This window comes from Choloepus didactylus, chromosome 9 (assembly GCF_015220235.1).
Source record: "Choloepus didactylus isolate mChoDid1 chromosome 9, mChoDid1.pri, whole genome shotgun sequence".
NCBI lineage: Eukaryota > Metazoa > Chordata > Mammalia > Pilosa > Megalonychidae > Choloepus > Choloepus didactylus.
This window is the reverse complement of record NC_051315.1, coordinates 47,206,802-47,226,949: the sequence shown is the minus strand read 5'-3', so window position 1 is coordinate 47,226,949 and position 20,148 is coordinate 47,206,802. Positions and strand designations below refer to the sequence as shown.

General features: G+C 41.2%; 1 protein-coding gene across 12 annotated transcripts in view; it reads right to left on the bottom strand.

The window, feature by feature from the left end:
* TANC1 (tetratricopeptide repeat, ankyrin repeat and coiled-coil containing 1) overlaps positions 1-20,148 on the bottom strand; it is a 250,240-nt gene that overhangs the window by 71,382 nt on the left and 158,710 nt on the right. For all 12 annotated transcript variants that reach the window (XM_037848509.1, XM_037848510.1, XM_037848511.1 and 9 more), the window contains one exon: positions 8,677-8,781. In XM_037848509.1, the coding sequence (XP_037704437.1) occupies positions 8,677-8,781 (105 nt within the window). The remainder of the gene's footprint in view (positions 1-8,676; positions 8,782-20,148) is intronic.

Sequence of the window (20,148 nt, the reverse complement as noted above, 5' to 3'; positions counted from 1 at the left end):
TTACTTTTGAGCTACTGTGTCACCAGAGACCAATGCTAACATTACCTTTTATAAAGACCTGCAAAAACCAAAATGAGCAGGGCTGAGAAGACTGTCTGTATTAGTCTCACTGACACAGCAGTGTTGATAAGTCATGCTTCCAGCAGGACAAGGAGGCCAGCAGTATCTTTAAGGAAGGAAAAACACCCCATTCCTTGCTCGGTCTCAAGTTCCCAACGTTGGGGATAAGAAGAGCTGTCTGACAGCTCAGATGCCTTTAAGTTGCTCTAGAAAACCCCAGAGGAAAGGTAACAAAGACTTGATTGTTCTAGGATAAGACAACCCTGGTGTTTCGGGTCATTTGGGTTAAACTAATATGAAGTACAGTAGCCCTGAGCCAGCATGGGGGGAGAGAGCCACCCAGGGAGCATCAACCACACCCCCAAAAGTCAACGCTACAGAAGGTCCCTTCCCACCAGGGACCTCAAACCACATGTTCATCCTCAAGATACATGGGCAGAAACCAAACCACATCAGCACAGCCCAGGCACACCCAAAGGCTGAACCAGTTCAGAAGAGGATCAGTCCACACCCTCCTCTCCCCTTCCCCCTCCTTTGCCCCAAGTCCTACCCAGGCTCAGACAGGGCAGCTGCTTTATCTAAGGGGACAGACGGACTAGAGGGAGAGAACAGGATGCAGATGGGAAGCGGAAGGAGTGGGTGAGGGGGCAGAGCTCAGCAGTTTCTCTACTCCACACCCCGTTTTCCTTTTGAAACAATCTCCGTACTGCCACCCAATTGAGACTATGCCTCAGAACGTCTCGCTTCTGGTTTAACCTGAAACACTCTGGGGAAAGAGCCAGAAATTACTCCCGGTTGGCAGCTGTGCGGAGGCAGAGAGAAAGAACAGCTGCACAAGCCTGGCTGCCACAAAACCAACCCTGACAACAAGGCCACAGCCTCTGGCTTACTTAGGGTTTGCTCGGCAGCCCGAATCCCATGGAGGTCCTGCACAGGTGGTACCCCCCGCAAAGTCACTGCTGCCTCCACAGGCAGGCACCCCAAATTCTGTAACGTTTTCATGAAAAAAAAATAAATCCCAAGTCAACTAGTTATCAAAACCTACCCCATTCAGACAGGCTAGGGAACAGTGACAACTCCAGGTTTAATGGCTGAAATTGACACCCAAATTCCTGATTATTCAACCTGGACTTTGCTGCCACCTAAGTTCCAAAATACTACCTGGGTTTAAGGTTAATGGGCAAGCATTCTTCATTTCAATTTCTGTATGCATTAAGGCCACTGCAGTTTTATTTCTTCCTAAGGCTTCCCAACAGTCTTTTCAGATTATTCCCTCCTCTAAAATGTTACCCTAGCTGCCTTCTCCTTAGAACGTCCTCTTCAGTCTCAGTTCCTTAATCCACGTCAAACTGTCCACATCCTTCCTTCCCTGATGCACAGAGCTTTCTTCTCACTGAACTTTTCATTCTGGCAGAAGGACCCCTGGGTGAAGGGTGACAGCACTGTTTTGGGAGAGATGAGCAGCCGGGGAAATCACACTGACACCCAGGACTGTGAGATGGAAATGCATTCACACTTCCACAGCTACTCACCAAATACTGAGTGAGTTTTAACCGCCAGATATAATTTTAAGCTAATTATTACTGCAAAATTATCCCCAAATCAAATTTTAATGGGCCATTCTAAATGAAGGGTCTGTGTTCTTTTAGGGTAGTTAATACTGAATTACTCGTTAATAATGGGTGTACCTCATACAATGCCAGAGAGGATGGGGGTTCAGGAGAAGAAAGACCTCGTGTATTCCAGTAACAATTTACATCTCAGATTTAAAAACATAAAGAGATTATGATGGCTATATTTGGAGTTGAGAGAATCATTGGCCTCACACTCCCCAGGAATCCATTAGCAGCTGGAGGGTGCTACTCCTCCCAATCGTGTTTTAATGGGATCCCTGATATCACAATGCTGTGGAGGGTTAACCAAATGGAGAACGTAAGGGAAATTCACTGTGGAGGGTTAACCAAATGGAGAAAGTAAGGGGAATTTCTTAGATTACTTCCTTCCTGCCCCCTTTAAGCTAATTATATGCTGTTGGACCATGTTTGGGGCATCAACACTGAGGCACAGTCCATAAACAGACCAGCCCCTCAATTAACCACCTTAACTTCAGACCTGCTGCCCTTATGCTTATTTGGTCTCCATGATTAAGCTATTTTGGGCCCCAACAATGTTGGGTCTCTCTGAACCTCAATTTCCTCATTAGTAAAGCAGCCAAAACTCACTTCTCAGAGGCACCGTGAGGCTCAAAAACAATAATTTATGGGAAAACACCTCATAAACCTTGAGATGCCAAACCAAAGTTGGTCATTATTTCTACCAATTTTAACACCGCATCTCATAGTTCCTATTATTTCATTTTCTGATTCTTAAGAGTTCTTACCTATATTCAGTATGATTTTACTTCTCTTTCTTAAAAAAAAAAAAAAAAGCTTTCTGCTTTTAACTTTTTTTGTCTTAAATAGCTTTTTCTGAACTCACTATTTCTTCAAGACAACAAATGCCCTCCTTTATCTGATTATCATTTTGACCTGCACTCAGTACTTTGATTTCCTGTTTAATCATTCCCTCTCCTTAAAGCCAGACCCCATTAGAGCCACGGAGGTCTCTGGAGACTACCACTGAGCACTCCACAAATGGAGCCTTCTCACACCCCACCCTCACCCTCCTCTCCAAGAAGCACCAGGCCTTGCTGACCATGTCCGGCCATTCACCAGGTGTGTGACCTTGAACAACGGACTTACTACCAGTTTCCATGGCTGCACCTCTCAAACAAGTCTGTTAAACGAGAGCCCCATGACTGAGGCTAATCCCCTTCCCCCACCTTCCCTTCTCAGGACCTGCCTCTTGCTGAACCTTGTGCCTCCCCAACTTCTATTCACACATATTCTTCTCTTCCATGACCATCATTTCCCTCTTCCTTGGAACTCCATGACAGTATTTATCGAGGAACATCTATCCGTGAAACTGCTCTGCATCTGTCAATAATTGGTTTCCAGTCTGCAATACTAAAACATACATGCCATACAAGTCATCTTTAAACTTTTTCTTTCATTCACCCACAACACTTGCCATTTCTTCCTTCGAAACGTCTCCTGAACTAGCCTTTTTCCTCTACAGTCTTACCACCACTTAGCTCTAAGTTGTCATCTCCTCAAGTCTAGATAACTACCAGACTTCTGGATTAATTTTCTTATCTCTATTTAAAATTTTCTTCCTCATTTGTTTTCCTTCCTTTAAGCCAGGGGTTCTCGAATATCTGGTCTCAGGACCCACTCTTAAAAATTACTGATGACTCTAAAGAACTTTGGCATATGTGGGTTCTATTTACTGATATTTATTGTACTAGAAATTAAAACTAAGAATTTAAAAACTCTGTATTAATTCATTTTAAAAGACCAAAACATTACATGTTAACAAATAACATTTTCAATTTTAAAAGTTAGTATGAAGTATGACATTTTATATTTTTGCATTTATGTGGACTTCCTATTTCATCACAAAGAATTTTTAAAAGATGGGTATTAGGGCCCAAGATATTATTATTTTTAGTGCTTTGTCAAGGACATTCTTCTGTGGATTTTTGTTTTTAACTATGAGTGTGTGATGGGGAGGAAAACAACGGGCACAAATGCATTGGTTCTTCTGCCCTCATGTGTACTAAGGTGCCAGAACCTTTACTCACAATTTCTTCTGCACCATCAGTGTAAATGTCAACTCAGAAGAAATGGAAATACTTCTTAGGATTATCACAAAAAGAGTTGTGACCCCACAGACCCCTGAGAGAGTCTTGGGGAACCTAGGAGTCCACAGCCCACACTTTGAAAACCTCTAAGTCTATGATCTTGTTAAATTCTCTCTCGTCTTAAAAATAAACTCAACCACACCTACCTACCCCTCTTACCCTAAAAACTGATTTCTCAGCTTCCCTTACCTGCTCAACTTCATCGGGGGAAGTCTATTTTCACTAATTCTATTTCCTCATCACCTACCTGTAACTTAAACTTGTTCACCTTCAAAACTCTCCTGAAACAACCCTATTAAGCCTGGAATTTTGTTTTGTTTTGTTTTTTTAACAGCCCAACTCCTCTTCATTTTTTTGTAGATCTTTGATCTTGCAAACACTCTATCCTGCAAGAGAGAAAGTGGTAACCAGCAGAAGAGTCAGAGAGAGGGAATTCCATGGTTCCCAGTAGACTGGAGTCTTGAGGGTTCTTCTATCCCTTCACTGATATTTCTTCAGTCCTCCCTCTCTATGACCTTTTTGCTGGACAAACTCACCTAATCTCATGATGTTATTCCAAGGAAACTGCTCCCAGATTTATACCTCTAGCCCTGAGCTCTTTCTTGAATCCTAGTTGAATTTCTAATTGTTGGTTAGGCACTTTGGCTTTGATGTTTCAAACCTCACATGCCTAAAACTGAACTCAATCCAAAACCATTCCCTCTGCTCCATGTCCTCTTAATTTGGTCTCAAGGCCCTGACATCATCTTTGTCTCTTACAGCTCCCAGGTACTTGCAATTCCACAAAACCTTCCCATTCCCTACCTCTTCTTTTCCAACCCTGTTACAACTTGAGACCTTAGTCCCTCACTTGAACTAATAAAATCATTTTCTAATCATTTTCCTGGATGCCAGGTTCTTTCCGGCCCTATTCCATTCTATACTCCATGCCAGATAAATCTTCCAGCACAGCTTCAATTAAGTCTTCCCATGCTCAGACCCTCCATCAGCAGAACTCCCACCTCATCACACAGCAGGGGTTAACACTGCCTCCCCCTTGTATAATAGTCACTATATAGCTCTACCAAACTCTAAGGCTCCATGAAGAAAGGGCCTATGTTTGATAACCCATCTCAAATAGCATGCAACATAGTACCTTTCCTAGCATTCAAATCTATTTGATGTCTGTTCAAGGAAATGCAGAATGAAAGGATACCCTGCCTCTAATATCTCTTCCATCAAACTAAATCTTACTCAAGCTTCAAAGAGCAAATGGCGCATCATCATTGTTAAGAAACTAAAAGTTAGAGGTATCCCTCAAAACAGGATCAAGGTCACCTCTTGGGGAAGGAAGGAAAATATGATCTCAGTAAACAGTTATTTTACCTCTTAAACTGAGTAGTGGGTAGACGTGTTATTAGTCATTACATCATTTATAGTCTCTCCATTTTTTTCAATGTCTGAAATAGTCCATAATCAAAAACATGAGAAGACATCAATAAAATGTTTACTTAAACATATATTTTAAAAAGAACTCCTAGTAAGACAGTTTTGTATTTAATTAGGCTCTTATTTCATGTATGCTAGTTTTATTTGCTAACCACACTGCTAGAAAAGAAGTTTCACCATATTTTCAGATTGATCTGTGCCACGGGCAATGAGTCATAAAATTAAAACTTTCTCACCCTTCCCCATCAAAGCTTGCTCAAGTAGCTAATAGCATATTAAATAAATCTAAATGGATTATGGTTGCCCCTAATTTAAAGAAACATAGCTGTAATTCTACTATAATTTAATAATTTTGTCTAATTCATCTGTTGTTTTTTTCCCCTTAAGGCAGAGGTAATGCTTTCTGGATAAATGACTTTTTCCCCCCAAACAATATATTGCTTTAGCAATAGGAACCTTATTTGTAAAGAGCCTATTCTATAGAACACACAGCTTGTTATGGCCATTTTAAAAGAAAAAAGAGGGTTGAATTTTGAGTACCTCATTAAAGCATTCTTTTTTTGCCATACTACAAAATTCTGTTTTAAAAAATATTTTAAACTACTAAATGCACTATGGAATCCCTTTTCATAAAGAAACAAATTCTTTGCTTATGATAAAAATTTTCATATGCTCAATGACATCTAACCCACTGCTAAAATATAAATACAATTACACATAAATACAACTACTTATAATTAATAAACAAATTCCAAGTGTTCACTGGTTTTTGTTTTATTTTGATTTAAATTTCAAACAGAGAACTAAGAATCAAGAACTTATATAGAGCTGCACAACCATCAAAACAAAAATAAGGCAGCAAAGTCTGGGAAGACTTTTCAAACATGGAGAGATATCTTGAAACTTCATTCACAATTCTGTGTGCAATTTCAAAAAACATTTCACAAGGAATTTTTTTCAATAGAGTTTGTCAGTCTGGTGGATTCTGAAATGCTATTATTGACAGTACCCAAAAAATGTCTTAAGAGATGTTAAAGATATATCAAAGGCACATATCATTTATGGAAAGCATAAGGCCAAATTTTAAATTAAAACTTAAGGGATGATGCCGATTTTAAACCTTAGAAATTAGGGTCCATCCATCATGCACCTGTATTGGATTGCATTAATACTCAAACACAATTATTTGTCTTAGTTACTTCCAGCCTCTCCTTCAGGTTCAATGACCTGGACATAAAATTTACTTTTATTATGGCAGACTTAATTAACCCCAATGAAACTTAAAGGATTCTATGGGGATTACAAAACACACCATCTTTTACTAACTTTCAAGTTCAATTTCGTTAGGCAACCAACTCCCTCATCAACTAAGAGAAAGATAACTTCTGGGGTTTCTTCCAATGCCATGGTTATCTACATGCAAGACCATGTGCCCACAAACACGAACTATATCATAACTTTCTAGACACCTAAAAAAAAAAAAAAATGAAAATGTACCCTATTTCTTAATTCTAGGCAAAATGGAAACTTCTGGTCCTGAATTCACAGCTCAGGTATGTCATAATTTCAGTCCCCCTGGGGAGCAATGATGACGAACTGCAGGCCTCAGGCCTCAGGAGTGAGCTCACAAACAGACTCCAGGCTACTCCAGCAATTCCAATCACTGCGCTTGAATTTAGCTCGGCCTGCAGCCAAGCATAAGAATATCCCCCTCCCCAAGAAGGACACGCAATTGTGGGAAAAGCTCTCAACAATGGGAACTATTTATAACCATTTTTCTCTGCCCAGTAACAATCCTAAATTTCTATATCCCCTCACCCAACCTAGGGAGACTCTAAATGCAACACAGCCCTCAACTACACTCCCAGGCAGGGAGGAAAATGTTACATAATGGCATCCAGGCCCGCCAAAATGCCAGAGGCACAACCCACCCTTGACTAGAAAGGCTTTGGGGGGTGGTATGGGAGAACTGGTAGCAGCTTGTTCTGAAATGCACAGAGCACTCTGTGCATTATGTTAGTGATAATTCGCTTACAGAGGAACAGGTTCTTATTTTTCTTTCTATGCTCAGGACAGAAATGAGGGAGAACAGGGAAATACACGGACACCCTGCACACGTGAATTTCACAATCGAGAGAAGCCTCAAGCATCAGTGGGGGCTGACCCAATGGGACACCTCCGCATAGGCTCTCCTCTTCACTACCACACCCCTAGCTGCCTGCCTCCTCCCCTGCACAAATCCTCTGTGGGAAACTCAGAGCTAAACTAACAGAGAGGCTCTGACCAGAGAGGAAAAGGGTGGAATTTCCCATACCAAGACAGGTACAATGGGGCCTCTTCCTGCCCAGAATGCCCAGCACCTGGCTCCCTCTCTTCATCCATCCATCCCAAATGCCTCTTCCCAATTTACAGCCTCTGCCAATCCCTCCTCCCAGTTGATTTTTAACCTTTTTTACACCACCACCCCTACTCCACATTCCTCCTGTGTCCTACTTCTTACCCACTCCTCACCATTCATCACCAGAAACAGAAACCCACACACAGTGGTGAGAGCATAAAGGAGACTGCAGATGGGGAAGGGAGAGTCGCAGGCATCCAAAGAGGAAATGAGGATGAGTTTTCCCAAGTTCTCCTTCAGCCTTACTACATAAACTGAGGTCCCCATGGAAAGTAAAAGAGCCTTCTCCTCACAGACCAGGATTCCTAGCTGTATGTTTTTATAGGAAAATAGGATGCAAGTTCAAAACACCCAAATTACAAGAACATAAAAGTTATGAGTCAGGGAACCGATCAGAAAGGAACAAACAGGTGAATTATTGAATGGAATTACTAAGGAAAAAGCAGAGAGAGTGAGCTACTAATATATCTATTAAATGCTACAACCAGATGGGGGGGCAAATATAAAATGACTTAACTAAAAGGTTTCAATCAATTTGTATTTTTTTAATATAATAACCTACTTCAATATCCCCTAAAGAAAAATCTTAGATGTTAAGAAAATAAGAAACTTTCAAAAGTTACCAAATCCCTTTAAGAAAGCTAATTATTATAAGTTTTGTTCAGTTTCAGCTTTATAGTCAAAGCTTGTCGTTGAATTTTCTAAAACAGTAGTGTACTGAAAACAAATCAGATTATTGGAAATTGTAAACTGCTGGCTTTTCACATTCCCTTAATCCCAGGTGGGGCAAAATTCAGAGGAAATAAGATTGAACCTTTAAACAATTCATGTGCAGCCACTCAACTATGCTTACATTACGTACATAATTCCAAGAATTTGCATGAGCTAAACAGATATCTATTACTGCCCGAGGAAAAAACCTCCCAAATGCATTCAGTTCAGCAAAGCATTCTTGTAAGAGGCACTCAAGTTTCACTCTGAAAAGGATAGTGCCACTATGTAGAATCTTTAGGGTGGAAAAAAAAAATCACTGAAAACATATTCTTACCATTCTCATTGGGCTCTGCTGGTTTAGCCACTTCTCTGAACGGGATTAAAACTGCATCTCCAGGCACTCTGGGGCTTTCCACATACTTGGGCTTCCTGACCGGACCTGCAGTGGGAAAGATTTGAGTGTGTCTAATTTTTTCCAGATGCAAACAAAGCGTCAGAATGTACAGTGTGTGTCTTTACCAGGACCCAAATATGCCTAAAAGGAAGAGCCGGCTCCTTCCCCTCCCTTGAAAACACACACACACACACAGTTATTTCAGCACAGACTCGGAAATGTCCAGTCTGGGCTGTCAAAGAAGAAAAGGGTAAGCTCAGTTTTGAGAATGTAAACTCTGACAAAAAGAAATGCTCCTCTTCTGCTGTGAAGTCTCCACAGCTGTCTTCAGTATATGTCAGGTAGGTGGTTTTGACATGTTCAAACCTGGACAGCTTGTGGTTAAGGGATCTTTATTCAGAATTTTTCTCTAACTAGGACAAAGACTATTTGGTTGCTTGGTATCTCCAAAGTCAGGAGGCAAGGATTACAAACAGTTGGCCTGTAATATCAACACGCTCTGAGCAGCCATATATCGCAGGCATTTTATCAGACTGGTGACGCACGGTAATTGTGTGGGGCAGAGAAGATGATTGCTTTCTTGGCAGCTTACATAGCTGCCTTCAAAAACGCACAGCAGCCAGTCCAGCACGCAATTCAGGGACATAAGAGAGACTGAGAGTCTTTATCACCTATCTTCTCCACACCCCCAACTTATCAGAAAATCTAGAATTCTTAATATGACTGTATGGAACCCTTGCCCACTGTTACTGGGAAAGTAAAATGGGACAGCCAACTTCGAAAACAGTTTAGCAGTTCCTCACAAGGCTAAATATAGAGGCTACCATATGACCCAGCAACTCTACTCCTATGTGAATATATGCTCACACAAAAATTTGCACACGAAATGTTCATAGCAGCATTATAACACCAAATGTCTACCAAGTGATGATAAACTATGATATACACATACAATGAATACTACAGGGCAATAAAGAATGAAGTACTGATTCATTCTACAACATGGATGAAACTTGAAAGCATCATGCTAAATGTAAAAAGACAGTCACAAAAGACCACATACTGTATGATTCCATTCATATCAAATATCCAGAATAGGCAAATCTAAGAGACAAAAGGAATTATATTTCAATAAACTGTTTAAAAAGGGAAGACTGCATATTCTGCTCCTCCTTTCAAACAGTACATTACATTGAAGGCCCTGAATCACCCACTTGAATCCTAAATGTTTTCCTTGATTGCCTTATACTTAAAGAGTGCTTTTAAAAAAGCCAAAAGAGACAGGAAACCTTTCACATCAGCAAGAGAAGGCAGGTGGAAAGTGCCAGGCAGAGAGGGTCACAACTCGCCCTCCTGCTCAGCTCTGAGCTATGGCTGACCCTCTGGGGGTCCAATGCCACAAAGTGCACAACTCTGGGCATCCTTCTGTCTCAAACATCTCATCCATCTGAGAAATTATTTTCCAAATACAGTTTATGGTGAGAGATGCTGCCATCTAAAGGTTTACTATGAAAGCATCTACACTACTCCAAAATTAAACCAATTCCCAGGCAGCTATAATGTACTACTTAATCTTAAAATAGGCCACAGTGTTAAAGCTTATAGTACCTTACAAATAAGGGTAGTATTTCAAATTTTAGAAACCATGATTTTTAAATGATTAATGCAGTATTTAATCATATGGCTGTCTTCATCATTTATTTAACCCTGTGAGAAAGAGAAATTTTTAAAACGTTAAAACAGAATGGTCAAAAAAGTTTGGCAGGGGCCCCACCCCATTCAAAATGGCAGAGTGAGAAGCCAAACAGAAGCTTGAAATAACTGGCAAGAACTGGCAGACACATCTTTCTCAAAGCTCCAGGAAACAGTTAAAGGGCTGCAGCATCAAAGCAAGTGCCATATCAAGAAAAAGGCTACATAAAAGTGCTAGGCTCTCATGGCACCCTAGCAGGATCCAGCCCCACCTCTCATCAGCTCACTCTCCCAGTGTGGCTCCCTGGTTCCAATTCTGGAGGGAGCAGAGTAACCACTGTGCTCATGCCGGGAGCATGTCTGTCTGATGGGATAGCCTGAGGGACTCACTTTCTACATGCCCTGCATGTAGAAAGCAGTTCATAGAGCACTCCTACAGAAGCTATGGGAGAGCAGTCAAGTGGATGCCTGGAGCAAAGGTCTGCTGGCTGGAGGAGATACCATGCAGTGCCAGGACCGCAGGGACACTTTGCTGGGGAAGAGGAGCCATTCTGAGGAACCCTCAGGGCTACATGTATACACCCAAGACAAAATGTAAGCACAGAAAGGATCAGGGCAATCCCTGACTTTGGCCTGGAACTATTCTCTAAACTCACTATATGGATAAACTTTAAAGGAGAGCATTTGCACAGGTCAATCTGCAAAGACTGGGAAAGGTATTTTCTTTTTTTTCCTTCTTTTATTTTTTATTTCTTTTTTTACTAGCTCCTGGCATTTAAGAAAAGCTCTGTCACAACACTAGCTAGATACAAGTTTAAGGAACAGAAGCCTCAGAGTCTCAATTCTACTGACAAGATGTTAAAATATCAAAATGTTCAGGTTTCACCAAAAGATTATAAAACATAGAAAGAAACAGGAAGTGATGGCCCAGAAAAAAGCATTAGAAATTATCAATGAAGAGGACAAGACCTGGGACATTTTTTAAAAATGGTCCTAAATATGTTCAAAGAGCTAAGAGAAAACATGGAAAAAGAACTAAAGGAAATCAGGAAAATGACTGATGAACACAAAGAGAATATCAATAGAGAGGTAGAAATTAGGAAAAGGAACCAACCAGAACTGAACCCTAGAGAGGTTCAATAGCAGATTGGAGCTGGCAGAAGAAAGAATCAGTGAAAATGAAGATAAGACAATTGAAATCATCCAGTCTGAGGAGCAGAAAGAGGAAACAATGAAGAAAAGTGAACAGAGCTTGTGTAACCCATAACAACACACACACTGTGGGAGTCCAAGAAGTGAGTAAGCGGTGGAGAAAACATTCAAAGAAATAATGACTGAACATTTCCTAAATTAAACAAAAGACATAAACATACACATCCAAGATGCTCATCAAACTCCAAACAGGATAAACCCAAATAGGCCCACACCCTGCCATGTTATAATCAAACTATTGCCAAAGATAAAGAATTTTGAAAGCCACAAGAGAGAAGTAACACATCAAAAGGGAGCCTCAACAAGATTAAGTACCAAAACCATACAAGCAAGGAGGCAGTGGGAAGACATTTAAAGTGCTGAGAGCGAAAAACAGCCAGTCAAGAATTCTGTATCCAGCAAAATCATCTTTCAAAAATGAGGGAGAAAAAAAAAAAAAAATGTGGGAGAGAGTAAGATATTACCAACTAAACAAAAGCTGAGGGAGTTCATCACCACTGGACCAAGCCTACCATAAATGCTTCAGGGAGTTTTGCAGGTTGAAAGGAAAGGAACACTAGACAACTGTCTGAAGCTACGTGACGAAATAAAGACCCTGGTAACAATAATGACCCAGGTAAACATAAATACCAGTACAATTGTATTTCTGGTTTGTGAATCCACTTTTTCCTTCCTGCAGGACCTAAAAGGCGAAGGCATAAAATGTAATGATAAATCAACGGTTTTGGACTCATAACATATGAATATGTAATCTGTGACAAGAACTACATAAAGGAAGGGAGACAGAGGAGTATAGGAACACAGTTTATATATGCTATTGAAGTTGGCATCAAAGCAAATGGAGAGTTATAGATTTAGGATGTTAAATTTAAGCCCCCTGGTAACCACAAAGAAAATATCAGAGAATATGCAAGCTCATAGAAAGTAGAGTACCAGTTACAAGAGTAGGGAGAAGGGACAATGGGCAGTTAACACAAAAGGGATATAGGGTTTCTGTTTCGGGTGAAGGGAAAGTTGGAGAAATGCATGTTGTAAGGGTAGAGCAAAATAGTGAATGTAATTAATCCCACTGAATGGGATGCTTGGGAGGGATTGGGAAAGGACAACGTGTTATATATATATGTTTTCACAGTTAAAAAAGATAAGCTGAAGAGATAATGACAATTAAAAGCAATACATGACATTGGATGGCATCTAAAAATGGAGGAAAAAAGGTTCAAAAAGACATTATCAAGACATAAGAAAAAACTGAAATATAGAATGTAAGTTTATATCAATGTTAAATTTCTCAGACTTGATAACTACATTTAAGGTGATTATATAAGTGACTATCCTTGTTTGCAGCAAATGTGCAGGGAAATATTATGTTTATGATTATGGTGCGTGCAACCTGCTCTCCAATTTTCAGAAAATAGATAGATGACAGACAGATAAGAATGATAGAACAAAGGTAGCAAAATGTTAAAACTGGCGTTTTATAGTTGGGAGTGGTGTTAAGGGTATGTTGGAGTTCTCTTCATGGGGTCTGTATTATTCTTGAAACTATCCGGTAAGTTTGAAATTATTTCAAAATACAAAATAAAAACAAAACAATGGTCACAGGAAAAGGGGAAAGTATGCTCACAATTGTAAGTGGAAAAATCTAGGCTACACATAGTATACAAAGGATGATGCAGATTTTACGTAAAACAGATATATCCACTTAAGAATACACACAAGGGATGGGGTGGGAGCACAGACTGAAATATTTGCTGTGGAGGAGACACAAACTAGGAAGAAGGCCTAACAGGACAGAGTGTAGCAGAACCCGAACAAATACAAGAGTCTGTCCACATTTTTGCTTCCCCACCTAGTCCCTATGGTAAAATGGATCATTGCCATCCTTTGCCCCTTCATCTGCTCTCTTCCATTTGAAGCTCTCGGGAGGAAAAGGCTTTTACTATCATTGTCTGAGAGTTCTAAGCCAGCCCAACCCACAGCCAAGCCACTGCTCAAGGAGACCTGTGAGTTTCAGCTCACCTTAACCCTTCAAGGTATAGTTATAGCAGGTCTGAAGGGATCTATTTCCAAGCTCGGAACCACCTACTCTCATACACATACACCCTTCGAAAAAATTCTCCAGTATTAAAAAATGTGGGCTACTCTCTCTCTAGCCAAGCCAACTTGAAAGGTGAAATCACTGCCCTCCCCACTACGTGGATCAGACACCCAGGGGAGTGAATCTCCCTGGCAACGTGGAATATGACTCCTGGGGAGGAATGTAGACCTGGCATTGTGGGATGGAGAACATCTTCTTGACCAAAAGGGGGATGTGAAAGGAAATGAAATAAGTTTCAGTGGCACAGAGATTCCAAAAGGAGCCGAGAGGTCACTCTGGTGGGCACTCTTACGCACAATATAGATAACCCTTTTTAGGTTCTAATGAATTGGGGTAGCTGGTGGTGGATACCTGAAACTATCAAACTACAACCCAGAACCCATGAATCTTGAAGACAATTGTATAAAAATGTGGCTTATGAAGCGGGACAGTGGGATTGGGGTGGGGGGGAGCATAGGGATCACACTCCCCTTTGTCTAGTTTGTGGATGGATGAATGGAAAGGTGGGGGAAGGAAACAAACAAACAAACAGACAAGGGCACCCAGTGTTCTGTTTTACTTTAGTTGCTCCTTTTCACTTTAATTATTGTACTGTGAACAATCAAATGTACAATTTGGTTTGTATGACTGCGTGGTATGTGAATATATCTCAATAAAATGAATAATAAATAAAAAAAAATGTGGGCTATTTCATGTGAATGTACAATGGTTATGGTTATTATGAATGGTTGTAAAGTTGACCCCAGTGTCATCCAGGCCCTTCAGAAAGCATCCACGCCCATCCATGTAGAAATCTTCAAGCTGTACTTAATCATCTGTGACTGTATTTTATTCAGAGGGAGCCTCCAACTCTAAGAAATACTCAACACTCAGGAGTGATGATGTTAAGAGCAGGGCCTCTGGAGTGGGGAGGCCTAGGTTCAAATACAGCACCCCCATCCAGCTCATTTGCGCCCCCCAACTTGGGGAAAATCCATTAGGGCAGGAACTAGTCACTCTGGTTCCCAGGCTTAACACAGAGACCGGCACAGTAAATAGTAATGTTAGATACAAAAGGAGACCTAGAATATACCACTATAAACAAACATGGAGCCAATGGTCACATGGGCAAAGCCAAGTACATACATTAATTCATTCAATCCTAACAACTTTGGGAGAAAAGCATTATCTTCCATTTTACAGGTCAGGAAACGAGGCTCAAGTAAGTTAAACAGCTTGCTCATGGTCACACACACGGCAAAGCAGAACTCAAATCCCAGTCTGTGCAATTTCAAAGCCCACACACTGAACTCTGACTCAGCACTTACAAAACAGTGAAATTTGGATTTTTAAACATGTAACTCTGGAAATGGGCCAGAGTACTTCCCACACCCCATTATCTATGGACCTTGGTTTTATAGCCAGCAAATCTCTATTCATACCTATTTGTCTCTGCTCTATCCTAACTTTTACTAGGAGTTGAAATATTATTTAGTGAATGTAAATAACCACTCTCCAATGTCATCTTTTCATAAATTGCTTTTTACAAACACTGGAACCACAAACACTATAAAACAAGATGAATTTATAACCATAGAGGCTTGATTCTTTGCTCTCTACATTGTTCATTAACAAATCTGTGTGCACTTTCCATTAAACACACAGCAGCTGAACGTTCCTTCGCCTCCATTCCCATTCAAAGCATCATTAAAGTCTCAGTAAAGGGATTAAAGGGAGACGGGTGGGGACAGGAGACAACCACAGGAAAGTAACCAAATCTCTGAAAGTGCAAAGCAGATGGCCACACGGCAGTGGCCTGAGCAGACCAGAAAGTTAGTACTGGATAGTGTGTCGGGGGCCTGAGAAAAGCCCAGGCCCAGAGCTCAGGAATTGCGGCTGAGGACACAGCAGATACCTTGGAAGGCAGGGGCCTGGGACAGGCCAGACAGGAAGAAGTGGTTGGAAATCTAAGCAAGAATTCCCATCGCACCTTCCACCAGAGCCCTTCTCAAACCAAAGTGTGCCTCCTTGCTCATCCTGAAAGCTGAGTTTATACTAGAGTGGCAAGGTTGAAATTCCAAGATCCTAGAGAGTTGAGAGCTCAACTTTTGAGTGCTAAATTGAAAAACTGGGATTATGAAAAATCCTACATGCAGACTGCTGAGCTCCCAGATGCACCACCACCTCCCATCTCTACTCAGCTGTGAGAACACTGACAGCCAAGCTTGGAGGCCCAGGAAGAAACCGGAGGATTCTCCTCTAGGGAAACTCACCTGTCCTAGAAAATTAACCTGGAAATAATCACAAGTTGGGGGAGACTCTCCCCGAGGAAATGGCAGGATCCCCGACCAATCACATTACAGCAAAGCCTGCCTGCACCAAACACACACACACAACACACCCCACACACCTTTCATGCAGTTTTTTGACCCCCCCATACGTATATACATCTAGGAGAGAGAGGTCACCAGACAGTCCAGGAAAGACACTATCCTGAAAGACAGTGACCAAATAACATTTAAAAAGGGCCTCTGAGGAATCAGAGAAAATGAAGGCAGAACACCCCACAGAGAGAGGAGACACAGCATCCACTACACAAGAAGGGGATGTTACAACTAGGCACATTCAGAGTCTGTGGTGTGATCAGATGAGTAGATTTTGTATGCAGGATGACACCTGGAGGCCACACCAGTTAGGAGCCATTGCAGTCACTCAGACACTCACCTTTGCTTAAATTTGCATCTAAGGCCGCCATGTGCCTTGCCATGGGACAAGCTAAGGACCAAGCAGCCAGCAGCAAGCCCCAGCATGCCACACTCTTGGGGAGAACGCACTGGCCTTGATTTGGACGCTTCCCCAGCCTCAAACGGTAAACTAATACATTCCCACTGTTTAAGCCAAAAAAAAAAAATTAAAAAAAAAAAGGTATCTAAGTGGACTGTAGTTAAAAGTACAATTATAAAAATGTTCTTTCATAAATTGTAACAAAGGTACCACACTAACACAAGGGGTTGATAATAGTGGTATATGGGAACTCTGTATTTTTTGCATGATTTTTCTGTAAACCAACAACTTTGCTAAGAAAAAAATTAATAATAAAATAAAAATTGTATCTTTTAAACCACAGTGACGCTGATTTCTGCGTTACTTATATGAAAAATTCCCCTAAAGCCACATTCTTTATCAACAGAGATCAAAACTGAGAAAGCCACCATCCCAATACCCCTTACTCAGGGAAACTACTGCTCAGCACCTTTTTGTGCAGGACAAAACATTCAAATTCTCCCAAAGCACTGTAAGATTAGTCCCTCCACATCAACAAGAATGTAATGCACATTAAACCAAAAAGCATCATGTTCCAGCTACCAGCCAAGTTTTACAGCAAGAGGCTCTTAAAAACAAGACAAAACTTGCCAGAACTCGCGTGCCATTTCCCGGCCAAAGTCCCTTCGGCTCCCAATCACTTCTGGGCAGCTGAAGGCACTGGTACTAAGTAGCTTTTCAAGCTTCAGTATATACAGGGATCACCTGGGAATACTGCTAAAATGCAGATTCTGGCGTACCAAGAGTGGGGTGGGGGCTTGGACCATACCTTGGGGACAAGGGTACCCCACATCCACATCCAGCCCAGAGCAGGTGGGGCCTCTATGGAAGTCCACCACGGGCCATCCTCTCCCATCAGGTTCCAAGCAGTGACCTTGGCTGGAATGCCAACTTTCCTAGCTCCCAGGTTTAAGATAAACGGGGAATGCTCTTGATCATAAATTAAACCTAATTCTTCCAAACTCCAGATTCCTCTCCTCATCTGAATCTCCTTCATTCTCTGCTAGGTGTTACAGGGAAGTGGGCTCTCCAAGAGAAAGACAGAGGGCTTTTAAGGTTAAAAGAAACCAAAAACATGCCAAACACATTAAATGGCCATAAACTTTCAGGGACCAAGTACACAGCTTGCAAATGAATAACCCCAGCCAGCTTCTTTAATAGTATAGACGGAGCCTTGTGTCAGTCTGAGGAGAAAGTCACTAGTCTCCTTCAATCACTTCATTCTGCAACCTTTAAGACATAGCATTGCCCCCATTCAGTATTCTGCCTTTATGTAACTCCCCAAATACACTTTTCCCAGCAGCCAGTTTCCCTACACTTTTTGACATTTTAATCTCAGAGCTGACTGTTTTGGAGCTTAGAAATCGCCAAATAAGGAATATATTTTTAAAAAAGGATTGGTAGAAATAAACCAAACTAGGCTTTATCTCCAGGCAGTGAAAGAGAGAAGGGCAGGGGTTACTTTTCATTCCTGAGTGTTTCGGTTAAAAATAATTACTTATATATTTGAAAGCAATATTTGGGAGTAGTACACCTGAGGCTAGTTACTGCATTTAAAGTAGATCTTACATTTTTCACGACATCTGGAGACTATGAAAAGTGACAATTTCTGGTATCAATCATCTTATGGATTTTTTCTTTTTTTGAGCTTTCATAGTAAAGGTTCCTTTCAATTTTATCTGTTTTAGGTTTTCATTTCACATTGGGAAATGTTAACAAAAAGAGAAACAAACAGGAGATGAGTAAGATGATATGGGGGTGGGGGGGTCCTTTACCAATAAAGCAAATGCCACTAAATAGCCAATTCCAAATGGTAAACTCAAGTAAATTAGCAAATCAGATGACAGTCTTAGATTTTTAAGACCAAGATACCTAGGCAGAGCTTCCAGTCTGACACCTATCCCTTACAAACAACCTCCAAAAAATGCTTGTGGGAGGGTGGTTAGGTGGGGATGAGGAGACTTGGAATTTGGGGAAGATTTGACCTAAGCTTAAAGCATAAAGGAATACTCTGCAGCAGGAACCTCTGTTTTGCCCCTTGCTGGAGTTGAGGCAGGGCTAGCAAACTGGTGGAGCTGGAACCCGAGAGGACTCACTCCAAGGGAAGAAGGAGCGAGGCAATAAGCTGGCCCAGTTAGAGAGCCTTGACCAAAGAAGATGGCATTTCAAGCACAGCATGGTGTTTCCATCAGTTGGATTTCTCCTATGAGAAGGAAGGGAAGGGTCAGTAAATTAAAACTTTAAATGCTGCTTGAGAGCCCTCTAATCCAAGGCATGGAAAAAGGCAGCAGTAGCCTCCCAGCCCCAAGGAGCCCTGGTGCCATGATGTCTGGATACTGGTGCTGATGCAGGATGAGGTCTCAGCAGAGAGGCGCAGCAGCTCCCCAGCAGCAGAAGCTTCCCAGTTCAGGAGCACATGTGAGATAAGCCCCAGTGACTTGCAGAAACTTACAGAAACACTTTTGCAAGGGCCTGGGACCTTGTGTAAGGAGATTAGAGCAACAAGCCAGTGCAATCTGAGTTATTATCCCCAAAGACAGGTGAGGCCTGGGGAAATTCAGACTGAAATTCTGAGGAAGAAATAACAGGGGTGAGAAAAAATAGGTCACCTGCTGATGGTAAATGAAACACGAAAGTTATCTGACATCACACTCAATAAGCCCCTTTTTTACTTACTTCAAATGCCTGATTTTTAAAAGCTCCTTGTGAAGGGCGGGCAGCCTTTATTCTTTATGCAGTGCATTATCAAGTCACACCCAAGACACTGTGAGGCTGTAAACGTGTACACTTTGTGGATGATACATACGGGTGCTTAAATCTAGTAGGAAAACATCAAAATAGAGCCATGCTCCCTTCACTAAAGCATCATTAAAAGAAATGTTAAGTAATGTTTCTACTTTCTCCCAATACAGTTTGATCTGTGATGCTGTTCCTATACTGTACCTAATTGTTTTTATATATTAAAGCAGGGAAATGCATTAATTCACTTCATTTAGTTACTCAACAAATAGATGTTCCACATCCACTGTATATAAGGACTAAGAGGTTGAGAAGAGACATGATCTCAATTTTGTTTCAAAACACTTCGACATAAACATGTGCCAGTTGGCTTTAATCTACTACCTAAAAGCAATTAATGTCTTAATCTGGAATATGCACTCCAGAGGTAAATAGCTAGCTCTTAATCAAAACACCACATTCAAAAGATGGCTGCTGCAAATATCAGCTAACTAGCCTTATCACCAGGCAACACCAAGGTTTCATTAATCAGCATACTTCACGTTAGAAATGGGCTTTTGCCGGTTAAAAATTGCTGACTTTGTTAATTAGCAATATGGTTTTTGGAAATTTATTTTCAGTGGTGTAATTCATGATATTTGTAATAAAGGGGATTAACGAGAAATATTGCAGAGGCACTCCAGCCCTGTATGACTCAGGTATGAAGATCTAGCAGGCCCTCAGAACTCTTAGGGCCCCGAAAGTGGGCCCCTGGTCCCACATCCAGCTGCTGATTCTGGGGAATTATTAGGCCCCTGATGCAAAATAGCAGGATAGGCAGAATTCTAAAGGTGTCCGTCCAAGATTCCTGCCTCCTGTTTTTTTTCAGT